The sequence below is a fragment of the Protobothrops mucrosquamatus genome, unplaced genomic scaffold, assembly GCF_001527695.2.
Source record: "Protobothrops mucrosquamatus isolate PMUCROS unplaced genomic scaffold, P.Mucros_1.0 scaffold910, whole genome shotgun sequence".
NCBI classification, from domain to species: Eukaryota; Metazoa; Chordata; class Lepidosauria; order Squamata; family Viperidae; genus Protobothrops; species Protobothrops mucrosquamatus.
The window spans coordinates 168,561-195,719 of record NW_015387162.1 but is presented as its reverse complement, the minus strand read 5'-3'; the positions used below and the strand labels follow the sequence as shown (position 1 = coordinate 195,719).

General features: G+C 42.0%; 1 protein-coding gene across 1 annotated transcript in view; it reads left to right on the top strand.

Annotated features, from left to right (window-relative positions):
- Positions 1-1,428: 1,428 nt before the first annotated feature.
- Positions 1,429-27,159, top strand: part of LOC114922790 (vomeronasal type-2 receptor 26-like) — a 141,901-nt gene continuing 116,170 nt past the window's right edge. Inside the window, exons 1-9 of the mRNA XM_029284762.1 lie at positions 1,429-1,590; positions 2,289-2,424; positions 2,896-3,095; positions 3,862-4,092; positions 12,430-12,666; positions 14,073-14,159; positions 14,897-15,127; positions 16,782-16,908; positions 18,320-19,062. Of these exons, the coding sequence (XP_029140595.1) occupies positions 1,429-1,590; positions 2,289-2,424; positions 2,896-3,095; positions 3,862-4,092; positions 12,430-12,666; positions 14,073-14,159; positions 14,897-15,127; positions 16,782-16,908; positions 18,320-19,062 (2,154 nt within the window). The remainder of the gene's footprint in view (positions 1,591-2,288; positions 2,425-2,895; positions 3,096-3,861; positions 4,093-12,429; positions 12,667-14,072; positions 14,160-14,896; positions 15,128-16,781; positions 16,909-18,319; positions 19,063-27,159) is intronic.

The following is a 27,159-nucleotide window of genomic DNA, read 5'->3' as shown; positions in this document are numbered from 1 at the left end:
AAAAGCCAGAAATGGTCCATCTTAGTCTCCCAATTTAATTCTTTACTCTTTGTCAGAAAAAAGAAATTTGGATATAAAAATATTTCGCAGTTGCGACTTGAGCCTGCTCTATGCCCCTAGTTGGGGGCGGCAAGGCAAGAGATATTGTAAAAAGAGTAAACTGCAGTATGGCAGTTGAAAATGTCAAGGTGTTCACAATTGGTGCTCTGGAGAACAGAACAATTCAAGTACCAGGTCCTCTTAACAGAAATCACAGAATAACAGAGCTGCTGGAAGGGACCTTGGAGGTCTTCTAGTCCATCCCCTGCTCAAGCAAGCGGACCTTTTACCAGGGGTGTCCAAACTTGGCCACCTCAAGACCTGTGGACCATCTCCAAAAAGTTTCAGTGTTACCAAATCCTTATTGTTTGGGTGGACATTTGTTCAGGGAAAGCTCACAAAGCATCAGAAAACCATGACTGCCTTCGGTTGGTTTCAGAGCAGCTTTTCTCCACCCCTGCACCTGCTCCTGGAGCCCAGGTGCCATATAATTGTGAAAATCATGGTTCCTTCTCCAAATCTTAAGGGAATTTGTCCAACTATCACCGCTGAATCCCTAAACGTGGAGAGCAGCCTGCTGCCACATATTGAATATTGCCTGATATTCAGTGAGCCAATGTGGTTAGATAGAGATCTGGAGAGGCAACCAAGATGTAAGATCATGGCTTGCTTGTAAAGATGTGATTGCACTCTAACTTTTTTTTTGAGAGAGGTCTATTCCCTGAAATGTTACCAAGTTTTGCCATGAGGACAAAACTGCTCCTCTTACTATGGCTACTGCTTCTGCTGCCCACCAGAGTCAATGGGAGAAAATGCCCTCTCAACTTCACCAAGGATCGGGATACAGTGTACCATTATTATCGCCCAGGAGATCTCTTGCTTGGTGGGATTGTGCCTCTAAGACCAGGTCAGCTTCTCCCAGCGAGCTTTCGGGAGCCTCTCTTTAACCAGCCAACTGTGTAAGTAGACTTCCAGAGTGCAATTTGTGCTCTTTTGCATGGAAGAAGCTTTCAAGGATATCTAATGTTCCTCTTCATCAGGAATAATCCTCGGGGAAATATTTTCTGTTTTGCCTCTTCTGCTTCTGGAAAGAAGAATCCGAGACTGACTAAATTCTGAGTAGTAATAGTAGTAGCACTAGTAGGGATACAGTCAGAATGGATCACCGAAGTTATTAATCAAACATCTTGCTCAACTGCAAGATCTGATAAAGCACTGAATGAATATTAAAGTTGTGTTATTTTTGTGTCTTTATGCAGGAAAGGCTATCCGTCATACTGGTTCCTTCTCTCTTTTCTTTTTGCCATCCGTGAGATCAACCAGAATCCCCAGGTTTTGCCGAATGTCACCCTGGGTTATGACATTTACGAGAACTATTATGAAGCGAGAATGACTGCTGATGCCTTGGCAGACCTGCTCTCCACTGGACAGGCAAATGTTCCGAACTACATTTGTGGAAGAGAGAAGAGGCTGCTGGCTGTGATTGAAGGGGCCGAGTCTGACATTTCCATGCAGATATCCACCATGACGAGCCTCTACAAAATGCCACAGGTATGACTGGAGATGGGAAGAAAAGCCAAGTCTGGATGTGTCCTACCCAGGAAAATGTCATGACCATCCAGATATCATCACCAGGAAAATGTCTTGGCACTTAAGACCTCTCAGCCATCCAAATATTAGGGCACTGACTCAGAGAGGACACTGGAACTGAATTTCTCCCCTGCCTTCGGTTACCCTTCAAAAGTATAGAATACTCATCTCCAAATCTTCATTTGAGATCCTCCAGAGAGGCTATTTCTGCACATTTTAGAAGCACAGAATAGAAGTAATATTGGAGATCATATAATCCAACCTCTCCCCAGTACAGGAATCCACTCTTAAAAGCATCCCTAAAATATTACCATCTAGCCAAAGTGAAAATAGGCACTCTGTTCCACTGTGGAACTAACCATTGTGGAACTCCTCTTATCATTACCGAACTCTTCCAGTTCATACATTGTAACAGATGAATTGGACAGCTGAGGCAACTTACTCCATCACTTCACCTAAGGCAGAAATCAGCTATTCCAGCATCTGAGAAAGTTTGTTCTCTTAGATTTTGGTGGAACACCTATAATGATCTATAGCCACATCAATATTTACATTTATATCTCTGTGAAAGTGTGCTTGTGTATGTGCACATTAATGATCTTCCATCAAAAGATCAAACCCTGTTAATTTTGACCTGAAAATATTTCCATTCTTATAAGGTCAGCTATGGATTTGTGTCTGAAACTCTCAATGATAAAATTCGGTTCCCATTCATCTACCGAATGGTCCCCAAAGAAGATTACTTGTATTGGGGAATTGCCAAATTGCTCCAACATTTTCGGTGGAATTGGGTCGGTCTCCTTGCACCAGACACTGAGAACGGACAAAGATTTCTACGGACTATGAACCCCATATTAACCAGGAACACAATTTGTGTAGCCTTCTCTGTGAACATTCCAACATTGCACTGGAAAATGAGGCTATTGAGCAATGAACCGTTTCACTTGTGGAACAAGGTCAGTGTTTTAATATATTATGGAGAAGCTCGCTATTTCTATAGTTTTATATGCATGATTCAAGACTATGTTCAAAGGCACATCAAGCCTTTCCTGGCGAAAGTTTGGATCACCACAACAATGTGGGACCTCTTCATGAATTTATCTTATGAAATACTGTCTCCTCAACATCACCAGGGTTTCTTCTCTTTCTTAATCCATGCTGGAAAAAGATCACAATATGTTTATGAAACATTTTTCGTCCCTATGCAAGATTTTGGCAGAAAGGCATTCAATTGTTTGTATTCCAAACACCTCTTTTCTGTGAAAGGAAGGATGAGATGCCAGGAGAACGAGGACCTGGAGACCATGCGGGAAGAGGTGGTGGAAAAAACTCTTTCTCTGGATGGCTACGGTATTTACAATCTCGCCTGGGCAGTTACTCGGGCTTCACATGCTGCTTACTTATCCAGGTCCAAGCAGAAAGCAATGAAGGAAAGAGATCACCGGCTGGTCCTTCAGATGTGGCAGGTATTTGGTTTCCTTCAAAAATCCTGAAGGTGAGCTTTCAGGCTTCAAATATATTTTCGATAGTGTGGTGAGTTTAAGATTTCAAAATCAGAATAGAGCTGGAAGGGACCTTGGAGATCTTCTAGTCCAGGCCGTTGCTCAAGCAGCAGACCCAATGCCATTTCAGACAAGTGTCTGTCCAATCTCTTCTTAAAAACCTCCAGTGATGTAGCACCCATAACATCTGAAGGTAAGCTGTTCCACTGGTTAATTGTCCTCACTGTTGGGAAGTTTCTCCTTAATTCCAAGTTACTTCTCTCCTTGATTAGTTTCCATTCATTGTTTCTTGTCTTGCCTTCTGGTGCTTTGGAAAATAAATTGACCCTCTCCTCCTTGAGGCGGCCTCTCAAATACTGGAATACTGCAATCATGTTCCCCCTAGTCCTTCTTTTCTCTAGACTAGCCATACCCAGTTCCTGCAATGTTCTTCGTATGTTTTAGTCTCCAGGCCTTTAATCATCTTAGTTGCCCTTTTTTGCACTTTTTCCAAAATCTGAACATATTTTTTGTAATGTGGTGACCAAAACTAGATGCAGTACTGGATTTCAAATCCAGACAAAACTGGATTTCAATTGTCTTCCATTTTGTGAAGTTTGTGAGACAGGGAAGCTCCCCCTCATCCTCTTTTGTCATGACTTCTGGACCAGAGTTATATGGATGGTTGCCAACTCTGCTTGGAGAACTTGGTTTTTCTTTTCTCATGTTATTCTTTTGTTTGCCCTTGTAGCTTCATCATTTCCTGGGAGATTTCCACTTCTACAATGTTTGCATGGATGGAGTCTTTCTGGATGAGAAAGGGGACCTTTCTGCCAAATTTGATACTGTGAACTGGGTGCCCTTTCCTAATAAGTCCTTTGGGGCATTGAAGTTTGGGAGGATAGATAGACCACAGGGGTCCAAAGATCTGGAATTCATCCTTGACCAGGAGGCCATAAACTGGTCCCAGAGGTTCAACCAGGTGAGCTGAGAGTCTTCATGTAATGCTCTCCAACCTCTCTTTTGTGTTTCCAGCCAGTTAGAAAATGTTTGGGAAGTGGCTGGAGCTGGGATGAAGGATTGCTCGGGACCACTATTTCCAATCAAATTGCTAGACTCCTTGGATCACTGAGTTGGACTCTATGGTCAAGAAGTCAACAGTGGATTAGCCAGATTCAGATGCTACTCGGTTCTTCTTCCTTATTTATGTTCTTACAAGTTGTGATTGTATAATTAGTTTCTATGACTTATGAAGGAAATTTCCCTTCCTTTCTTGGTAGACTTCAATCAACAGTGATAATGAGGATGATAATGTTATCTATTCAGTTGTGTCTGATCTCTAACAATTCTATGGGTCAGGTCTCTCCACATCTTCTGATCTTGCATTGTTGCTTTGAGTTTTTCTATGCTCTGTCTGGTGTCAGCTTTGATGGTGTCCAGTCACCATGTTCTTTGATGACCTGGTTTCCCTTTACTGCTAACTCTTCCATACACAATCTCTTTTTCCAGTGAATTCTTTCACACACATGGCCAAAGTAAATGTCCTTCAGACATTATTCTTTTGGGGGAAGACTTGAACTATTTTCTCTCCAGGCCTTGCAATATATTAACCACAGGGAAAAAGCTTGCCAACTGTGGTTAATTCAGTCAATATGTTTAAACAATCCTTGGTTTCATGTAATGAGTGCATCCAATCATATCCATAGCACTTAAGAGTTGTGTGATTAATAACTTTTCCCTTTGAAAGCCACCTAAATTTTGCCCATCAACACATCTTCTGAGAGAACATTTGCCCCACAGATTAATGATAGTCCCACTGAAGATGCCACTCCTTTGATTTTTCTTGAGTCTATTTTGTGTCTTCTTTCAGAAATCCCCACTGGTTCTCCTAGGATGCCTGAACAACCATCCCCACATCAGGCATTGTGTTCACAACTTTATTTTGTCCCACCCAGCCCTGCCTTTTTCTTGTCTATTGAACCCCCATAGCTGGAAGTAGGCTTGAGAGGTCATCTATTCCAAATCCGTCCTCAGCGTAGAATTCTCTGAATCATCTTTGACATCATCCAGGCTGTCTCTGAAGCAAAAGAGAGTTCATGTTACATCTGGAAAAAGGACAGTTATAGCAATAGCACTTATATATCGCTTCACAGTGCTTTACAGCCCTCTCTAAGTGGTTTACAGAGTCAGCATCTTGCCCCCACCAATCTGGGTCCTCATTTTACCTTAGAAGGATGGAAGGCTGAGTCAATCTTGAGTCGGTCAGTATCAAACTGCTGGCAGTGGGCAGAGTTAGCCTGCAATACTGCATTCTAACCATTGTGTGTTCTGCCCCGCTCACTCACATACACATAACTGTGGTTTAGTGAGTTTATTAATATTCCCCAACAATTCCCTTCACCAAAACCCAGAACTGTCCCAATTAAGTCCAGCCACGAGCAGACCAAGGTTAGTCCATAGAGCAACCTATCTTTTCCAAGTAGCTGGAAAAAAAATCCCACCCCTGACAAATGCATGCTGTTCCTTCACAGAAAGAGAAATAGACCCGGGAGAAGCAGGAAAAGATTAATGTCTTGTGATTATGGCACTATTTAATCTTCTATGATTGATGTTCCTTCTCTTTGGGTCAGTCTCTGCCTCACTCCAGATGTACCGAAAGCTGTCATCCTGGCCAAGCCAAGGTGGTCCTGGAAGGAAAGCCTCTTTGCTGCTACGGGTGTATCATGTGTGCAAAACACACCATCTCCACTCAGGAAGGTATGGAGCACTATGGGAAAAGGCAGCCCTTGAAGAATGAGGAAGAGATTTACTGAAGCATTCTATTCAGAGATATTTGGAAGCAAGCTTGCCAACCATGTGTAAGCGGTCTATAGAGAGGAACAAAGATGACCATGATGGAGATAGGAATAAAGATAAAAGGAACTAAAACACTTTTTTAAAAGAATGTAGACTTAACTCCTAGAAGCAGCTCAGAGAGACATTTCCCCAATAAATTGAACTGTAAGAAGGTGGAGGAGGCACAAGGCAATTGAATTTACAAGATTCAGTCATTAGTGCCCATCTCAGTAAAATTATTTTTAGACTTTCGGTGGAGTTGATTTTTAGGTCTGATCTTCAAGTTGGGGACAAGAGGAAAGGCAAGGCCAAAAGCCACATGGGATTGGTCAACAGAAGAAACCTACCAGCTCTGAGTTTCAAACAATTGGATGATTGCAAGATGGAAGCCAAGATTTAGTTTTCTTATCATTTTGCTGCTGTTAAGTAGGTGTCTAGATTTCTGTATCCCTCATCTGATAAGAATAGATTCGACTGGACTGAACTGGACTGGACTGGACTGGAACAGAACAGAATAGAAAATATGGACTAGACTAGACTAGACTAGACTAGACTAGACTAGACTAGACTAGAATAGAATAGAATAGAATAGAATAGAATAGAAAATTTGGAATGGAATGGAATACTTTATATTGCCAAATGTGATTAGGCACACAAGGAATTTGTCTCCTTATGTGTCTACTCACACTAGTCACACTAGTTTGGTAGTTTCCAAAGTAAGATAAATAATAATGTATTGTTATGTGACTCTGGCCACAAACAAAATTAAAATCAGGTGAAAACAGAAGTTGTGGGTGTTCCATCACTGGAGGCTTTTAAGAAGAGATTGGACAGCCATTTCTCTGGAATGGTATAGGGTCTTCTGCCTGAGCAGGGGGTTGGACTAGAAGACCTCCAAAGTTCCTTTAATTGAGTTTGGCTTGAAGCTGCGAAGCAGTGCATAGGGCACATGTTTTGTCTTCCAATGTAATGTTGTGGACAATGAGTATAGGCCAGCTGGTACTAATCACAGGATGTTAGTGTGATGTCACAATTCCAATCCTAGCCTTTTGTATTTGTCTCTTGAAGCTGCAAAGCTGTATATAGGAGACATGGTTTGTCTTCCAGTGAAATGTTGTGGATTATGATGAGTGTGAGAACTGGAAGCTGAAACAGGGGAGGGTCTTCTCTTCTCTTCTCTTCTCTTCTCTTCTATTCTCTTCTCTTCTCTTCTCTCCTCTCCTCTCCTCTCCTCTCCTCTCCTCTCCTCTCCTCTCCTCTCCTCCTCTTTCTCCCCTCCCCTCCCCTCCCCTCCCTTCCCTCCCCTTCCATTCCCTTCTCTTCTCCTCCCTTCCCCTCCCCTCCCCTCAGGCAGCAAATAAATTTAATAAATAATAACCCCAGTAGCAGACCGGCCAATCACTGAGAAATTTATACAGATTTAAACAATGGAGTCCTCATTGACCAGAATCTGGATTCCTATATTTGGAATTAACCTGTCTGGTAACATAGATCCTAGGAGGCTCATCCCTTCATTAATACCATACAGTCTACTCCAGCCAGTCTGTTTTTACTCCTGGCTTCCCCAAATTTTGTTCCTCTTGGCTGTTTTCCTTCCTCATTCCTACTAGGAATTTTCAACAAAAATTTCTCCTTTGATAGATTTGGATTTTGAAGCCCAATATCTTAGCCATAACTTAGTATATGCCTATTCAAAAGGAGTGTTTTATTATGGCCGTGTAAAATTAATATTTGAGGTCTTGCCTCTCTTCTCCACAGATGCAGAGATGTGCACAAGATGCCCAGAACATCAGCATCCAAATAAAGACCAAACCAAATGCATCCCCAAAAAAGTAACCTTCTTGTCTTACAAAGAAGACTTGGGGATAATCTTCGCTTCATTTAGCCTCTTCTTATCTTTGGTCACTGCCTTTATCTTAGCAATCTTCATCAAATTCTTAGAAACTCCCATGGTCAAGGCCAACAACCGGGACCTCTCCTATATCCTCCTGGTCTCTCTTCTGTTGTCCTTCTTGACTTCTCTCCTCTTCATTGGTCGTCCAAGGGCAGCCACCTGCATTCTCAGGCAAACATCCTTCAGCATCATCTTCTCTATTGCAGTGTCTTCCATCTTAGCCAAAACGATTACAGTGGTGCTGGCTTTTCTGGCCACAAGACCTGGGAATGCTGTGAGAAGATGGCTGGGAAAGATTTTGGCCAACTCCATTGTTCTTTCTTGCTCTGGTCTCCAAATTGTCATCTGTACCATCTGGCTGGGAGTTTCTCCCCCATTCCCTGAGTCTGACATGCACTCCCAGCCAGAAGAGATTGTTCTGAAGTGCAATGAAGGCTCTGTCACCATGTTTTATGGTGCTCTCTCATACATGGGCTTCTTGGCTGCCATCTGCTTCACGGTGGCTTTCCTGGCCAGGAACTTGCCTGGGGCTTTCAATGAAGCCAAGCTCATCACCTTCAGCATGCTGATCTTCTGCAGTGTCTGGGTCTCCTTTGTGCCCACCTATGTGAGCACCAAAGGAAAATACATGGTGGCTGTGCAGGTCTTCTCCATCCTGGCCTCCAATGCTGGACTGCTGGGCTGCATCTTCATCCCCAAATGCTACATTATTTTGATACGACCTGACTTGAATACAAAGGAGCAACTAACAGCAAAAACTAAAGAGGACTTCAAAGTGAACATAAAACAATTCTAATTGTCATAACCCTCCCAGGTGCGGCTACATCATAGCTTGATTAGATATTCCAGGGGAATTTGGTTAATCTGTTTGAAATGCTCCATGCCTTCCACCACAGTAGAAACTGCTGAAACTGCTGAAATGTTTCTAGATTTTTAGAGGAAAAGCACCATGGCGAGAGCTATATTTTTTTGACTGTACTCTTGATGACATCATGGAAATGTTACAATCTTTTTCAAGCATTATAACACTTTGGCAAAGTTAATTCGTTGGATTCCTCAAAGTTTGTTCAAAAATCTAGATATTCAATATTTTTATGCATTGAAATGTTTGCTTAGTAGTTTATTTATTTATTTATTAAATTTATATACCTCCCATCTCCCCAATAGGGTGAATCTGGGTGGCTTAAAAATGCTGAGGGAGATGGGTGGCCTCAAAACATGAAATATAGATAGATGGATATACATTTAAAAACATTCTAGATGAGACCGGAAAATTGAAAACAAGAGGGGAACTATTAGAAGATGGCATAGAGTTGGAATGGTGGGCATACTTGCAAATACAGTCACGATATAGAAAAGATAAAAAAGAACCTGGGATTAAACTAGAATATACAGAACTAGACAAAATTCTGCTAGGAACTGAAGACAAAATGATAAAGATTTACCAATATTTATTAGAACAAAGCCAGCAGAACAGGTAAAAGATACAATGTTAATTTGGAATAAAAACTTCGGCTATAATATCGAGTTAGATTATTGGCAACTACTATGGGACAGGAATAGGAGATTAACATTAGCTACTTCTTACAAAGAAAATTTATATAAGATGTTTTATAGGTGGCACCTCCCCCCTATAAGGCTAGCAAAAATAGACAAAAAATCTTCACCATTATGTTGGAAATGTAGAAAAATACCAGGGACTTACTATCATATGTGGTGGGAATGCTCAGAAGCTCGAAAATGTTGGCACTTGATAAAGAATTGGTTAGAAGAGATACTATCATTAAAATTTGAAGTAAAACCAGAACTCTTTTTATTAGGGATCACTATGGATAAATTCAGCAAAGGAGCTTTATATTTAATTCTGCACATTTTAACCGCAGCAAGATTAACATATGCTCAAAATTGGAAAAGAAAAGAAACCGCCCCCTGAAGAAGTGGGGTGTCCCATTTTTGTGCTCCGCGGGGCATCGTCATCCCATTTTTGCGCCCTGTGGGACAACAGCATCCCGTTTTTGCACCCCACGGGATGGTGGCATCCCATTTTTGCACCCTGCAGCCATAGCACTAGTGCAAGTGGGTGTGTATGTGCTGTCTAGCCAGCCTGTCCCATGGTAGACAGCAGGCCACAGCCCGGTAGTGGGCCATGGCCCACAGATTGGGGACCCCTGGTTTATGTGGTTTCTTGCCTGTATGGATCCTTTTGTGGCTATTAAGGTAACTGCTGGTTCTGAAATTCTCTCCACATTCATGGTTTTCCCCCAATATGGATCTTTTTATGGGAAGTCTTGCAGAACGGAAGCTCTTTCCATACTTCTAGCATTTATATGGTTTCTCTCCACTGTGGATTCTGTTATGTACAATATATTGATCTCTTTGTCTGTCCACACCTTGGACATATTTCTTTTTCTTGTTGATATTTGACCAAGAAGATACTGATACCTGTACACTGAAAAAGAGAGTATTTTGCCAATCCCCTGTTCAATCAGGAGACCCTACCATTTCAGACAAATGGTTGTCCAGTCTCTTTTTGAAAGCCTCCATTGATGGAACACCCACAACTTCTGCAGGCAAGCTATTTCATTGGTTGATTGCTCTCACCATTAGGAAATTTCTCCTTAGTTCCAGATTGGTTCTCTCCTTGTTGGTTTCCATCTATTGCTTCTTCTCCTGCCTTCTGGTGCTTTGGAGAACAGAACAATTCAAATTGGCACCTGGCAAGTGGTACGTGACCATCCTAGAAAAGAGGTATTGGGGGAGGGGAATGAGCTGAACTGGTGGCAGCACCGCACAAGCCTGAGCGAGAGATGGCTGGAGCTGCAGGGCTGTCAGGGCTCAGCGGAAGCGCCAGGATCAGTGCTGCTTTCCAGCTGATCGACGGTTCTTCGGGACTGTCAGAGCTCAGTGGAAGCGCCAGGATCAGCGCCAGGCTCCAGCTGGAGCTCGGTGCTGATCCTGATGCTTCTGCTGAGCCCTGAAGAAGCACCAATCAGCTGGAAAGCAGAACTGATCCTGGCACTTCTGCTGAGCCCAGAAGAAGTGTTGATCAGCTGGAATGTTGCAGCATCTCCAGGGTCTTGTGATTTACATTCAGATGCTTGGCAACTGATACATATTTATGACGGTCATATTTTCACATGGTCATGTGAAGTGACCAAAACCTGCTGCAACCACCCAGCAGACGGGGGGGGGGGGGAATAAAAACCAAACAGCTCCCACCCCACCCCCGCTGCCAATCCTCAACAGAAATGCTCACAACAATGAAAACCTCGGACAGGAGAAAGAGCGCCGCCGGGTGGGCAGGCAGGTGTCTTGCTCGGCTGTGGCTTCGGGGGCACTTTTTTCAGTGCCACTGTAACTTCGAACAGTCACTAAGCGAACTGTTGTAAGTCGAGGACTACCTGTACTTTATCACTGTTTTCCTTTTTTTTTTGGGTCATCAAGTTTTTCACACCTTGCTAGGCGACTGGTGGTACTCAGATGTTCCCATATCCTAAAAGTGGTAAAATGGGCAAAAAGGTTGAAAAGCACTGTTCTAGTCCAACTTCCTGTTCAAGCAAGCAGACCTTTTACCAGGGGTGTCCAAACTTGGCCACCTCAAGACCTGTGGACCATCTCCCAAAAGTTTCAGTGTTACCAAATCCTTATTGTTTGGGTGGACATTTGTTCAGGGAAAGCTCACAAAGCATCAGAAAACCATGACTGCCTTCGGTTGGTTTCAGAGCAGCTTTTCTCCACCCCTGCACCTGCTCCTGGAGCCCAGGTGCCATATAATTGTGAAAATCATGGTTCCTTCTCCAAATCTTAAGGGAGTTTGTCCAACTATCACCGCTGAATCCCTAAACGTGGAGAGCAGCCTGCTGCCACATATTGAATATTGCCTGATATTCAGTGAGCCAATGTGGTTAGATAGAGATCTGGAGAGGCAACCAAGATGTAAGATCATGGCTTGCTTGTAAAGATGTGATTGCACTCTAACTTTTTTGGAGAGAGATCTATTCCCTGAAATGTTACCAAGTTTTGCCATGAGGACAAAACTGCTCCTCTTACTGTGGCTACTGCTTCTGCTGCCCACCAGAGTCAATGGGAGAAAATGCCCTCTCAACTTCACCAAGGATCGGGATACAGTGTACCATTATTATCGCCCAGGAGATCTCTTGCTTGGTGGGATTGTGCCTCTAAGACCAGGTCAGCTTCTCCCAGCGAGCTTTCGGGAGCCTCTCTTTAACCAGCCAACTGTGTAAGTAGACTTCCAGAGTGCAATTTGTGCTCTTTTGCATGGAAGAAGCTTTCAAGGATATCTAATGTTCCTCTTCATCAGGAATAATCCTCGGGGAAATATTTTCTGTTTTGCCTCTTCTGCTTTTGGAAAGAAGAACCCAAGACTAAATTCTGAGTAGTAATAGTATAGCAATAGTAGGGATACAGTCAGAATGGATCACCGAAGTTATTAATCGAACATCCTGCTCAACTGCAAGATCTGATAAAGCACTGAATGAATATTAAAGTTGTGCTATTTTTGTGGCTTTATGCAGGAAAGGCTATCCATCATACTGGTTCCTTCTCTCCTTTCTTTTTGCCATCCGTGAGATCAACCAGAATCCCCAGGTTTTGCCGAATGTCACCCTGGGTTATGACATTTATGAGAACTATTATGAAGCGAGAATGACTGCTGATGCCTTGGCAGACCTGCTCTCCACTGGACAGGCAAATGTTCCGAACTACATTTGTGGAAGAGAGAAGAGGCTGCTGGCTGTGATTGAAGGGGCTGAGTCCGATATTTCTGTGCAAATTTCCACCATGACGAGCCTCTACAAAATGCCACAGGTATGAATGGAGATGGGGAGAAAAGCCAAGTTTGGAAGTGTCCAGCCCAGGAAAATGTCATGGCACTTAAGACCTCTCGGCCATCCAAACATTAGGGCACTGACTCAGAGAGGACACTGGAACTGAATTTCTCCCCTGCCTTTGGTTACCCTTCAAAAGTATAGAATACTCATCTCCAAATCTTCATTTGAGATCCTCCAGAGAGGCTATTTCTGCACATTTTAGAAGCACAGAATAGAAGTGATACTGGAGATCATATAGTCCAACCTTTCCCTAGTACAGGAATCCACTCTTAAAAGCATCCCTAAAATATTACCATCTAGCCAAAGTGAAAATAGGCACTCTGTTCCACTGTGGAACTAACCATTGTGGAACTCCTCTTATCATTACCAAACTCTTCCAGTTCATACATTGTAACAGATGAATTGGACAGCTGAGGCAATTTATTCCATCACTTCACCTTGGGCAGAAATCAACTATTCCAGCATCTGAGAAATATTGTCCACTTAAATTTTGGTGGAACACTTATAGTGATCTTCAGCTACATCAATATTTACATTTATATCTCTGTGAAAGTGTGCTTGTGTATGTGCACATTAATGATCTTCCATCAAAACTCTGTAAATTTTGACCTAAAAATATTTCCATTCTTATAAGGTCAGCTATGGTTTTGTGTCTGAAACTCTGAATGACAAAACCCGTTTCCCGTTCATCTACCGGATGGTCCCCAAAGAAGACTACTTATATTGGGGAATTGCCAAATTGCTCCATCATTTCAGATGGAACTGGGTTGGTCTCCTTGCACCAGACACTGAGAACGGACAGAGATTCCTACGGACTTTGAGCCCCATATTAACAAGAAACATGATTTGTGTAGCCTTCTCTGTGAACATCCCAACATTGAACTGGAAAATGAGGCTATTGAGCAATGAACCATTTCACTTGTGGAACAAGGTCAGCGTTTTAATATATTATGGAGAAGCTCGCTATTTCTATAGTTTTATACGCATGATTCAAGACTATGTTCAAAGGCACATCAAGCCTCTCCTGGCAAAGGTTTGGATCACTACAACAATGTGGGACCTCTTCATGAATTTATCTTATGAAATACTGTCTCCTCAACATCTCCAGGGTTTCTTCTCTTTCTTAATCCATGCTGGGAAAAGACCACAACATGTTTATGAAACATTTTTCATCCCTATGCAAATTTTTGGCAGAAAGGCATTCAGTTGTTCGTATTCCAAACATCTCTTTTCTGTGAAAGGAAGGATGAGATGCCAGGAGAATGAGGACCTGGAGACCATGCGGGAAGAGGTGGTGGAAAAAACTCTTTCTCTGGATGGCTACGGTATTTACAATCTCGCCTGGGCAGTTACTCGGGCTTCACATGCTGCTTACTTATCCAGGTCCAAGCAGAAAGCAATGAAGGAAAGAGATCACCGGCTGGTCCTTCAGATGTGGCAGGTATTTGGTTTCCTTCAAAAATCCTGAAGGTGAGCTTTCAGGCTTCAAATATATTTTCGATAGTGTGGTGAGTTTAAGATTTCAAAATCAGAATAGAGCTGGAAGGGACCTTGGAGATCTTCTAGTCCAGGCCGTTGCTCAAGCAGCAGACCCAATGCCATTTCAGACAAGTGGCTATCCAATCTCTTCTTAAAAACCTCCAGTGATGTAGCACCCATAACATCTGAAGGTAAGCTGTTCCACTGGTTAATTGTCCTCACTGTTGGGAAGTTTCTCCTTAATTCCAAATTACTTCTCTCCTTGATTAGTTTCCATTCATTGTTTCTTGTCTTGCCTTCTGGTGCTTTGGAAAATAAATTGACCCTCTCCTCCTTGAGGCAGCCTCTCAAATACTGGAATACTGCAATCATGTTCCCCCTAGTCCTTCTTTTCTCTAGACTAGCCATACCCAGTTCCTGCAATGTTCTTCGTATGTTTTAGTCTCCAGGCCTTTAATCATCTTAGTTGCCCTTTTTTGCACTTTTTCCAAAATCTGAACATATTTTTTGTAATGTGGTGACCAAAACTAGATGCAGTACTGGATTTCAAATCCAGACAAAACTGGATTTCAATTGTCTTCCATTTTGTGAAGTTTGTGAGACAGGGAAGCTCCCCCTCATCCTCTTTTGTCATGACTTCTGGACCAGAGTTATATGGATGGTTGTCAACTCTGCTTGGAGAACTTGGTTTTTCTTTTCTCATGTTATTCTTTTGCTTGCCCTTTTAGCTTCATCATTTCCTGGGAGATTTCCACTTCTACAATGTTTGCATGGATGGAGTTTCTCTGGATGAGAAAGGGGACCTTTCTGCCAAATTTGATACTGTGAACTGGGTGCCCTTTCCTAATAAGTCCTTTGGGGCATTGAAGTTTGGGAGGATAGATAGACCACAGGGGTCCAAAGATCTGGAATTCATCCTTGACCAGGAGGCCATAAACTGGTCCCAGAGGTTCAACCAGGTGAGCTGAGAGTCTTCATGTAATGCTCTCCAACCTCTCTTTTGTGTTTCCAGCCAGTTGAGAAATGTTTGGGAAGTGGCTGGAGCTGGGATGAGGGCTTGCTCGGGACCACTATTTCCAATCAAATTGCTAGGCTCCTTGGATCACTGAGTTAGACTCCACAGTCAAGAAGTCAACTGTGGATTAGCCAGATTTAGATGCTACTCGGTTCTTCTTCCTTATTTATGTTCTTACATGTTGTGATTGTATAATTAGTTTCTATGGCTTATGAAGGAAATTTCCCTTCCTTTCTTGGTAGACTTCAATCAAAACAGTGATAATGAGGATGATAATGTTATCTATTCAGTTGTGTCTGATCTCTAACAATTCTATGAGTCAGGTCTCTCCACATCTTCTGATCTTGCATTGTTGCTTTGAGTTTTTCTATGCTCTGTCTGGTGTCAGCTTTGATAGTGTCCAGTCACCATGTTCTTTGATGACCTGGTTTCCCTTTACTGCTAACTCTTCCATACACAATCTCTTTTTCCAGTGAATTCTTTCACACGCATGGCCAAAGTAAATGTCCTTCAGACATTATTCTTTTGGGGGAAGACTTGAACTATTTTCTCTCCAGGCCTTGCAAATATATTAACCACAGGGAAAAAGCTTGCCAACTGTGGTTAATTCAGTCAATATGTTTAAAGAATCCTTGGTTTCATGTAATGAGTGCATCCAATCATATCCATAGCACTTAAGAGTTGTGTGATTAATAACTTTTCCCTTTGAAAGCCACCTAAATTTTGCCCATCAACACATCTTCTGAGAGAACATTTGCCCCACAGATTAGTCCCACTGAAGATGCCACTCCTTTGATTTTTCTTGAGTCTATTTTGTGTCTTCTTTCAGAAATCCCCACTGGTTCTCCTAGGATGCCTGAACAACCATCCCCACATCAGGCATTGTGTTCACAACTTTATTTTGTCCCACCCAGCCCTGCCTTTTTCTTGTCTATTGAACCCCATAGCTGGAAGTAGGCTTGAGAGGTCATCTATTCCAAACCCGTCATCAGCGTAGAATTCTCTGAATCATCTTTGACATCATGCAGGCTGTCTCTGAAGCAAAAGAGAGTTCATGTTACATCTGGAAAAAGAACAGCTATAGCAATAGCACTTAAACTTATATATCACTTCACAGTGCTTTACAGCCCTCTCTAAGTGGTTTACAGAGTCGGCATCTTGCCCCCACCAATCTGGGTCCCCATTTTACCAACCTCAGAAGGATGGAAGGCTGAGTCAACCTTGAGTCGGTCAGCATCAAACTGCTGGCAGTGGGCAGAGTTAGCCTGCAATACTGCATTCTAACCACTGTGTGTTCTGCCCCGCTCACTCACACACACGTAACTGTTGTTTAGTGAGTTTATTAATATTCCCAAACAGTTCCCTTCACCACAACCCAGAACTGTCCCAATTAAGTCCAGCCACGAGCAGACCAAGGTTAGTCCATAGAGCAACCTATCTTTTCCAAGTAGCTGGAAAAAAAATCCCACCCCTGACAAATGCATGCTGTTCCTTCACAGAAAGAGAAATAGACCCGGGAGAAGCAGGAAAAGATTAATGTCTTGTGATTATGGCACTATTTAATCTTCTATGATTGATGTTCCTTCTCTTTGGGTCAGTCTCTGCCTCACTCCAGATGTACCGAAAGCTGTCATCCTGGCCAAGCCAAGGTGGTCCTGGAAGGAAAGCCTCTTTGCTGCTACGGGTGTATCATGTGTGCAAAACACACCATCTCCACTCAGGAAGGTAGGGAACACTATGGGAAAAGGCAGCCCTTGAAGAATGAGGAAGAGAGACTGGACTGGAACGAAACAGAACAGAACAGAACAGAATAGAAAATATAGAATAGAATAGAATAGAATAGAATAGAATAGAATAGAATAGAATAGAATAGAATAGAATAGAAAATTTGGAATGGAATGGAATACTTTATTTTGCCAAATGTGATTAGGCACACAAGGAATTTGTGTCCTTATGTGTCTACTCACACTAGTCACATTAGTTTGGTAGTTTCCAAAGTAAGATAAATAATAATGTATTATTATGTGACTCTGGCAGCAAACAATATTAAAATCAGGTGAAAACAGAAGTTGTGGGTGTTCCATCACTGGAGGTTTTTAAGAAGAGATTACACAGCCATTTCTCTGGAATGGTATAGGATCTTCTGCCTGAGCAGGGGGTTAATAATAATAATAATAATAATAATAATAATAATAATAATAATAATAATAATAATAATAGTAGTAGTAGTAGTAGTAGTAGTAGTAGTAGTAGTAATAGTAATAGTAATAGTAATAGTAAAGTTGGAAGGGACCTTGGAGGTCATCTAGTCCAAGCCCCTGCTCAGGCAGGAAACCCTATACCATTTCGGACAAATGGCTGTCCAGTCTCTTCTTAAAAACTTCCAGTGTTGGAGCATTCACCACTTCTGGAGGCAGGTTGTTCCACTGGTTAATTGTTCTAGCTGTCAGGAAGTTTCTCCTTAGTTCTAGGTTGCTTCTCTCCTTGATTAGTTTCCACCCGTTACTTCTTGTCCTGCCTTCAGGCGCTTTGGAAAATAGGTTTGGACTAGAAGACCTCCAAAGTTCCTTTAATTGAGTTTGGCTTGAAGCTGCAAAGCAGTGCATAGGGCACATGTTTTGTCTTCCAATGTAATGTTGTGGACAATGAGTATAGGCCAGCTGGTACTAATCATAGGATGTTAGTGTGATGTCACATTTCCAATCCTAGCCTTTTGTATTTGTGTCTTGAAGCTGCAAAGCTGTATATAGGAGACATGGTTTGTCTTCCAGTGAAATGTTGTGGATTATGATGAGTGTGAGAACTGGAAGCTGAAACAGGGGAGGGTCTTCTCTTCTCTTCTCTTCTCTTCTCTTCTCTTCTCTTCTCTTCTCTTCTCTTTTCTTCTCTTCTCTTCTCTTCTCTTCTCCTCTCCTCTCCTCTCCTCTCCTCTCCTTTCCTCTCCCCTCCCCTCCCCTCCCTTCTTTTCCCTTCCCTTCCCTCCTCTTGTCTTCTTTTCTCTTCTCTTCTCCTTTGACAGATTTGGATTTTGAAGCCCAATATCTTAGCCATAACTTAGTATATGCCTATTCAAAAGGAATGTTTTATTAGGGCCATATAAAATTAATATTTGAGGTCTTGCCTCTCTTCTCCGCAGATGCAGAGATGTGCACAAGATGTCCAGAAGATCAACATCCAAATAAAGGCCAAACCAAATGCATCCCCAAGAAAGTAACCTTCTTGTCTTACAAAGAAGACTTGGGGATAATCCTCGTTTCATTTAGCCTCTTCTTATGTTTGGTCACTGCCTTTATCTTAGCAATCTTCATCAAATTCTTAGAAACTCCCATGGTCAAGGCCAACAACCGGGACCTCTCCTATATCCTCCTGGTCTCTCTTCTGTTGTCCTTCTTGACTTCCCTCCTCTTCATTGGTCGTCCAAGGGCAGCCACCTGCTTTCTCAGGCAAACATCCTTCAGCATCATCTTCTCTATTGCAGTGTCTTCCATCTTAGCCAAAACGATTACAGTGGTGCTGGCTTTCCTGGCCACAAGACCTGGGAATGCTGTGAGGAGATGGCTGGGAAAGACTTTGGCCAACTCCATTGTTCTTTCTTGCTCTGGTCTCCAAATTGTCATCTGTACCATCTGGCTGGGAGTTTCTCCCCCATTCCCTGAGTCTGACATGCACTCCCAGCCAGAAGAGATTGTTCTGAAGTGCAATGAAGGCTCTGTCACCATGTTTTATGGTGCTCTCTCATACATGGGCTTCTTGGCTGCCATCTGCTTCACGGTGGCTTTCCTGGCCAGGAACTTGCCTGGGGCTTTCAATGAAGCCAAGCTCATCACTTTCAGCATGCTGATCTTCTGCAGTGTCTGGGTCTCCTTTGTGCCCACCTATGTGAGCACCAAAGGGAAATACATGGTGGCTGTGCAGGTCTTCTCCATCCTGGCCTCCAGTGCTGGACTGCTGGGCTGCATCTTCATCCCCAAATGTTACATTATTTTGATACGACCTGACTTGAATACAAAGGAGCAAGTAACGGCAAAAACTAAAGAGGACTTCAAAGTGAACATAAAACAATTCTAATTGGCATAACCCTCCCCAGGTGCGGCTACATCATAGCTTGATTAGATATTCCAGGGGAATTTGGTTAATCTGTTTGAAATGCTCCATGCCTTCCACCACAGTAGAAACTGCTGAAACTGCTGAAATGTTTCTAGATTTTTAGAGGAAAAGCACCATGGCGAGAGCTATATTTTTTTGACTGTACTCTTGATGACATCATGGAAATGATACAATCTTTTTCAAGCATTATAACACTTTGGCAAAGTTAATTCGTTGGATTTCTCAAAGTTTGTTCAAAAATCTAGATATTCAATATTTTTATGCATTGAAATGTTTGCTTAGTAGTTTTACCACTGCCGTTCTCAACATCCTTCAGAGTTGAGAATAGGCTTCCAATATTAATCACACAATATTAAAATAATGAATCATGCAATACGATGTCACAATTCCAGTCTTGGTCCTTTGTATTTGTGTCTTGAAGTTGTGGAGCAGTGCAAAGGACAAATTGTTTGTCTTGCAGTGTCATGTTGTGAACTATAATGGGTGTAAAAATTGGAAGTTGAGACTCAAACTGGGAAGAATCTGCTCTCTTCTTCTTCTTCTCTTCTCTTCTCTTCTCTTCTCTTCTCTTCTCTTTTCTCTTTTTAAAAAATATTTACAAGCTTTTAAACTGGGGTTTGCCATTATAAGATGTTTTAGAGAAGGGAGAATAGCCTAGAGAAGGAAATACTCATAGGAACAGAATGTTAGACAAGGGGAAATGTCAGTCTGGTCTTTGTAGAAAGTAGGCTGAAGGCCAACTTGGTGTTTACAATTTATTGTACCGTACAAGAAACATATAAACATATAAACATATAAACATCCTTGGTACTGGGAGTTATCTTATAAAGCTTAGTAAGATCACACCTAGAAAACTGCAACCAGTTTTGGTCACCACACTATAAAAAAGATGTTGAGACTCTAGGAAAAAGTGCAGAGAAGAGCAACAAAGATGATTAGGGTACTGGAGGCTAAAACATATGAAGAACAGTTACAGGTATGGCTAGTCTAGTGAAGAGAAGGACCGGGGGAGACATGATAGCAGTCTTCCAATATTTGAGGGGCTGTCACAGAGAGGAGGGGGACAACCTATTTTCCAAAGCACCTGAAGGCCAGAGAAGGAACAATGCATGAAAACTAATCAAAGAGAGGTTCAACCTAGAAATAAGGAGAAATTTTCTAACAGTGAGAACAATCAACCAATGGAACAGATTATTGTGGGAGCTTCATCACTGGAAGCTTTCAAGAAGAAACTGGACTGCCATCTGTCAGAAATCATGTAGGGTCTCCTGCTTGGGTGTGTGGGGGGGGGGTTGGACTAGATGACCTGCAAGATCTATTCTATTCTATTCTATTCTATTCTATTCTATTCTATTCTATTCTATTCTATTCTATTCTATTCTAAACCACTATCATCTTCCAGAAGTCCTTGTACTGTCAGACTATTTTACTGCAACTTTCACAACTAATTCCCATCTGGGTATCCCACTGCTGAACCCAGCATATAAATTATTTCCTTTTGTGTTCAGTTACTCTAGAAAGAAACCTCAGTAGCACACCAGCCAATGCATTAAGAAAACAGTAGGGATTTAAACAATGAAATCCTCAGAGGTTGTTTTCATTCCTCTTTCCTACTAGGGAGTTTTCAAAAAAAAAAGTCTGCTATAACAACAAAAAAAACAACAACAATGTTGGAAGGGATCTTGGAGGTCATCTAGTCCAAACCCTAGGAAACCCTATACCATTTCAGACAAATGGTTGTCCAGTCTTTTCTTAAAAACTTTCAGTGTTGGAGAATTCATAGCTTCTAGGGGCAGATTGTTTCTGTGATTAATTGTTCTGTCAGGAAATTTCTCCTTAGTTCTACCGTGTTTTCCCGAAAGTAAGACTCGGTCTTATATTATTTTTGCCTCCAAAAGAGGCATTAGGTCTTATTTTTGTGCAGTGTCTTATATACTGCTCAAAAAAATAAAGGGAACGAAAACTCCTTCAGTTCCATGTTAAAATGTTCCCTTTATTTTTTTGAGCAGTATATTTTGCGTGATACCTGCCTTGCCTAGCGGCGGCGGCACCAACAACCCCATCCAGCAGGAGCCCACATGGCTGCTGGCCCACTTCTGCTGCAGCTGCTCATGGCAGGAGACCACACGGCACATTGCAGTGCTTCTGCCACAATGAGGCGAGGCAGGTGAGGGAGGGGGTGGAACTGTCCCATGTGCCCTGTACCTGCTTCCTTCAGGACCCTCCCCAGCCAGGCCATTCCTTGCTCCATTTCACTCCCCTCCTGAGTCCCTCCAGCGGCGCACAGCAACAGCGGAGCCTTTTGCTCTGAAATGATGGGCAACCAAGCCTACCCCACACCATTCTCCGTATAGTAGCATGGCAGTCCGGCTCGGGAGGGGAGTAAAAGGGAAAAAGGAATGGCCTGGTTGAGGTGGCCCTGAAGGAAGGGGGGGAGGGTGTGTGAGGCAGTTCCACCCCTCCCCCACCTGCCTCATCTCATTGTGGCGGCAGCAGCACAATGTGCCACATGGCCTCCTGCCCCATTGTGGCAACCAGGTGGGACGCAGTGGGCAGGGTCCTAATTAGGGCTTATTTTTGGAGTAAGGCTTATATTAGGCCTATCCCACAAATCAGGGTAGGTCTTTTTTTGGGGGGGGGTTATTTTCGGGAAAACCTGGTAGGTTGCTTCTCTCTTTGGTTAGTTTCTATCTGTTGCTTCTTGTCTTGCCTTCAGGTGTTTTGGAGAATAGCTTGACTCTCTCTTCTTTGTGGCAACCCCTGAGATATTTGTGTCACCCCTCGTCCTTCTCTTCATTAAACTAGACATACCCAATTCCAGCAATTGTTCCTTGTATGTTTTAGCCTCCAGTCCCCTAATCATCTTTGCTGCTCTTCTCTGTACTCTTTCTAGAGTCTCAACATCTTTTTTACATTGTGGTGACCAAAACTGGATGCAGTATTCCAAGTGTGGCCTTACCAAGACATTGTAAAGTGGTATTAACACTTCACGTGATCTTGATTCTATCCCTCTGTTAATGCAGCCTAGTACTGTGTTGACTTTTTTGGAAGCTGCAGCACACTGCTGGCTCATATCCTTTAACAGAGCAAGATTTTGAGGCACAATATCTTAGCCATATGTTATTATATGCCTATTCAAAAGGAGTGCTTTATTATGCCCATGTAAAATAATATTGCTTGTCTTTTTCCCAGATGCAGAGAAGTGCACAAGATGTCCAGAAGATCAGCATCCACATAAAGATCAAACCAAATGTATTCCCAAGAAAGTAACTGTCAACGCTGTGACAATGGATGTCGTCGCTCTGACAACTGAGAATCAGCAGCTATTTTTACTTTTGCTTCTAATGTGCCTTTTCTCTTCTTTTAGAGTTCAGATGTAGAAGGGGGGATGGGGTAAATACGTGATGGTTTAGTTAGCCATAACAATGTAGAAGTGTGGAAACTCAAGGTTTTGGCGGGCTGAGGAGTCGGCAAGAAAAGCCTGCGTCTTGCATTAATTGGGGAATGTGATTTCTTACAGGGTTTGTGGGGTGAGAATTGCCACTTGTTACTTTGTATCTCGGGGGAGGGAATCTCAGTTTTGGGTTCAACTATGTAAGTGCTGATACTTTGTTTCCTAATAAAATGTTCTTTAAGGAAGAATTCTTGCCCTGAAGTTCTTTTAACAGTTTCATCTATCGGAACCATGTCAGTAGCCTTCTTGTCTTACAAAGAAGACTTGGGGATAATTCTGGCTTCCTTTAGCTTCATCTTGTCTTTGGTCACAGCCTTTGTATTAGCAATTTTCATCAAATTCTTAGACATTCCCATACTCAAAGCCAACAACCGGGACCTCTCCTACATCCTCCTAGACTCTCTTCTGCTGTCCTTTTTGACTTCCTTCCTCTTCATTGATTGTCCAAGGGCAGCCACCTGCGTTCTTAGACAAACTTCCTTCAGCATCATCTTCTCTGTTGCCATCTCTTCCATCTTAGCCAAAACAATTACATGGTGCTGGCTTTCCTGGCCATGAAACCTGGGAATGCTGTGAGGAGATTGCTGGGAAAGACTTTGTCCAACTTCATTGTCCTTAATTGCTCTGGTCTTCGTCATCTGCACCATCTGTCTGGGAGTTTCTCCCCTGAGTCTGATATGCAGTCCCAGCCAGAAGAGATTGTCCTGAGGTACAATGAAGGCTCTATCACCATGATTTATGGTGACTTCTCATATATGGGCTTCCTGGCTGCCATCTACTTCACTGTGGCTTTCCTGGCCAGGAACTTACCTAGGGCTTTCAATGAAGCCAAGATGATCACCTTCAGCATACTGGTCTTCTGCAGTGTTTGGGTATTTTTTGTCCCCAACTTCCTGAGTACCAAAGGGAAATACGTGGTGGCTGTGCAGGTCTTCTCCATCCTAGCCTCCAGTGCTGACTGCTGGGCTGCATCTTCTTCCCCAAATGCTACATTATTTGATATGACTTGACTTGAATACAAAGGAGCAGCTAACCGCAAAAAGTAGAGATAGTTTGAGAGTGAATGAAAAGTAATCCTAATTATCATAAACCTCTCAGATGCTGCTACATCATAGCATGATTCAAATTCAGGGGAATTTAGTGTATTTATTTGAATAGCTCCATGCCTTCCACTAGTGAAGAAGGTGTTGAAAATGTTGAAACATGCCTAGACTCTTAGGGAGAAAGGCAAGAGCTGTATTTCCTGACTGTCCTCCAAATGACTGATCCAGTTATAACCTAGAAGACAGCACAGACATGTTAAACACTTCTTGAAATATTAAAAAAAACTCTAGCAAAGTTATTTGATTGGGAAATACTTCTGGTTGATTGGATTTCTGAAATAATTTTTTAAAAATTAGATATTTAATATTTTTATGTGTTGGGATTTTAGTTTAGTAGTTAAAGATGTAAATGTGATATTTAATGATCTTTCTTAAGAGTGGAAGTTGGCATCCTGCTTTTTCCATAGAAGAAGACAGATTGGATATACCTATTTCTGGACTTTCTCTCTGAGAATGATGGATTCAAGCATAAGAAGGTGTCTTCTGGTTAAATATGACAAAATAAATTCCTACGAGAAAGAGCAGCTGTGTGGCACCAACAGTGAATCTGAGATGTCCCTTTTGGCTCTGTGGACAAATGGTGATGGTGGTGGGGGAGAGGTTATCATTCTGTGAAAATGGCAGGAGAGCATGTGCATCCACTGTTTGTGCAAATGGAGTTTCGTATCTTCGCCCACTTGCCCACCGCTTGCCTGGCCCAGTTCACAATGGGCCACAGCTCCAGTACCAGGCTGTGGCCCATGAGTTCGGGACCCCTGTGATAGATGACTGGCTTTGACTATGTATGGACTCAATTTTTGTGGTGATAAGCACACTACCAGAAGACTTGAAAGACCAAGTTGAGGACAGATTGTTTTTTTTTTTTTTTTTTTTATTAAATTTTTTTATTTATAATACAATTAAAACAAAAATGGACATACGTGGCATTCCAGAGTAAATATTCCTAACAATTTGTTTCTCGTGATACAAAAACTTAATACATCATCTTTAACCTCTATATACACCTCATTCTTCTACATAATACAATTATATATACAATTATATATACAATTATGTGTATGCTTCAATCCTATCGTTAGNATATGCCTTTGTCATACTTCTGCGTTGTTATACCTAATAGGAAAAGTTCTGGTTTTAACTCTACCACTTGCCCTAGTATTTCTTCCAACCATTCTTTAACCTTAGTCCAAAAATCACAAGCTCGCGGGCACTCCCACCACATATGATAGTATGTTCCAATTGCCAGATTACATTTCCAACATTTAGAAGAAATGTTGGGGCCCATTTTAGTTAATCTTATGGGCGGGAGATGCCATCTGTAAAACATTTTGTAGAGATTTTCTTTGTAAGAGGTGGCCAGAGTAAGCTTCTTATTCCTATGGCAAAGGCAGTTCTGAAGGTAAAGCAAAGCAAAGGGCAAAAGCAGTCCACAAGGCAAGGGCAAGACCAACGGCAGTCCCCAAAGCAAAAGGCGAAAGGTAGTCCTCAAAGCAAGGCAAAAGGCATGAATCAAGTCTTCAAGGATGTATGCTGGTTTGGGGCTAGCTGGCTCTTATGAGGTGGATTGAGTTGAGGGAACATGACTAGGTCAAGGAGGGCCAGAATTGATGCATCACTCCCATCCAGTCCCACCACAAGTGAAATCAATGCTATCTCAGTACTGAATCCTGGTCTGAAAGCTAACTCAACAGAGTCTGGGTGATCCCTTTCTTCCAGGGTCCTCTTAAGCTGACCACCTTGTCAACCACCTTTCCTAAAAAGAGACGCTTGGAGATAGAGCAAATGTTGTCCAACACCATCAGATGTAGCAATGACTTCCTGGGGAAGGGATCAACAATTGATTCATTAAGAGCCAGTAGAACTGCCCTCTCTTTCAAGGATGCATTCACCATCACCTAGATTCAACCACACGTTTCCTGCCTAGAGGCCTTAACCAGCCAGGAGGAACATAGATTTAATTCACAGGTGACCATACTAACAGCTTTAGGTACTCAATCCACTTCAGCAGGACTAAGGGACTCACATTTGTCCCAGATAACAAGCAAGGCTGTGCCTCAAGCAACTCGAAAGATCCTGTGCAGTTAGAATCCAAATTAGAGTGGATCTGATTAATTTTATCTGACAGATGCCTAGACAATTCTTCACAGCAGCTCTGTAAATGTTTCTCAGACTCCCTTCCTTCCCCAAAATTGGGTCATCCTGATCAGAGCCGGTGGCTAGCTACCTGCAGACACGTTAAGAGCAGAAAAATGGCTATGTTTTGTTAGTCTTATTGACACAAGGTAATCCTTAAGGTTACCCTTAATAAAGGATTTTGCTCATGTTTCATCGGATTCAATGTTTGTTCCTTTCCATCAGTACTCTAAGTGTCTCTTTCTACTTCATCTCCCAGAGTTCCTTTGAAAACCAGGAGAATCTTCATGATCCATATATAGAAAGAGTGCACATAAGCATAATCCAATTTAAGATCCCTTCATTCCATGCAGTGATTACAATAAGATCTCAGCTGAACTGTGCACTAGAACCCTAGGAATAATTATTCTTATGTAACAGTTGTAGACATTCACCAGAGATCCTTCACTTATTTTTAAAATGTTTAATTATTATTTTATATTGGCGAATTAATAACTTTTATTATTGGTGAAATCTGCAACCAAAATACAATAGGACATAATAATAATAATAATAATAATAATAATAATAATAATAATAATAATAATAATAATAATAATAATAATAATAATAATAATAATAATAATAATAATACAGTGATAATTCAGTCATAATAGAAATGAATATAAGGGAGTGATTAAAATGAAATTCCCCAAAATCTAAAAAAAGAAAATTTCATACTAATATGAATATTGAACTAGTTCCATTCTTTAACATGTTACTAAATCTAGACCTTATCAGTTGTTAGGTGTGATGACATGTATAGGATTTATTATTTTCTTGGTTATACTGCAAATTTATTTATTTATTTTTATTTTACAAAATTTATATGCCGCCCTTCTCCCCATGGGACTCAGGGCGGCTCACAGCATGTTAAAACAATATACAGAATTACCCCTTCTAAAAACCAATTAAAATCCAAATATTAGTGGCTGTGACTGTTTAAAATCATTAAAAATTATCCCTATTTAAAATTCACCCTAGGTCAGGCCCGCTTGTTGAAAAAGCCATGTCTTGAGGGCGCGGCGGAAGGTTAGGAGATCCGGAATCGTCCGGATCTCGGGGGGTAGTTCGTTCCAGAGGGTGGGGGCACCCACAGAGAAGGCCCTCCCCCTGGGGGTCGCCAGCCGACATTGCTTG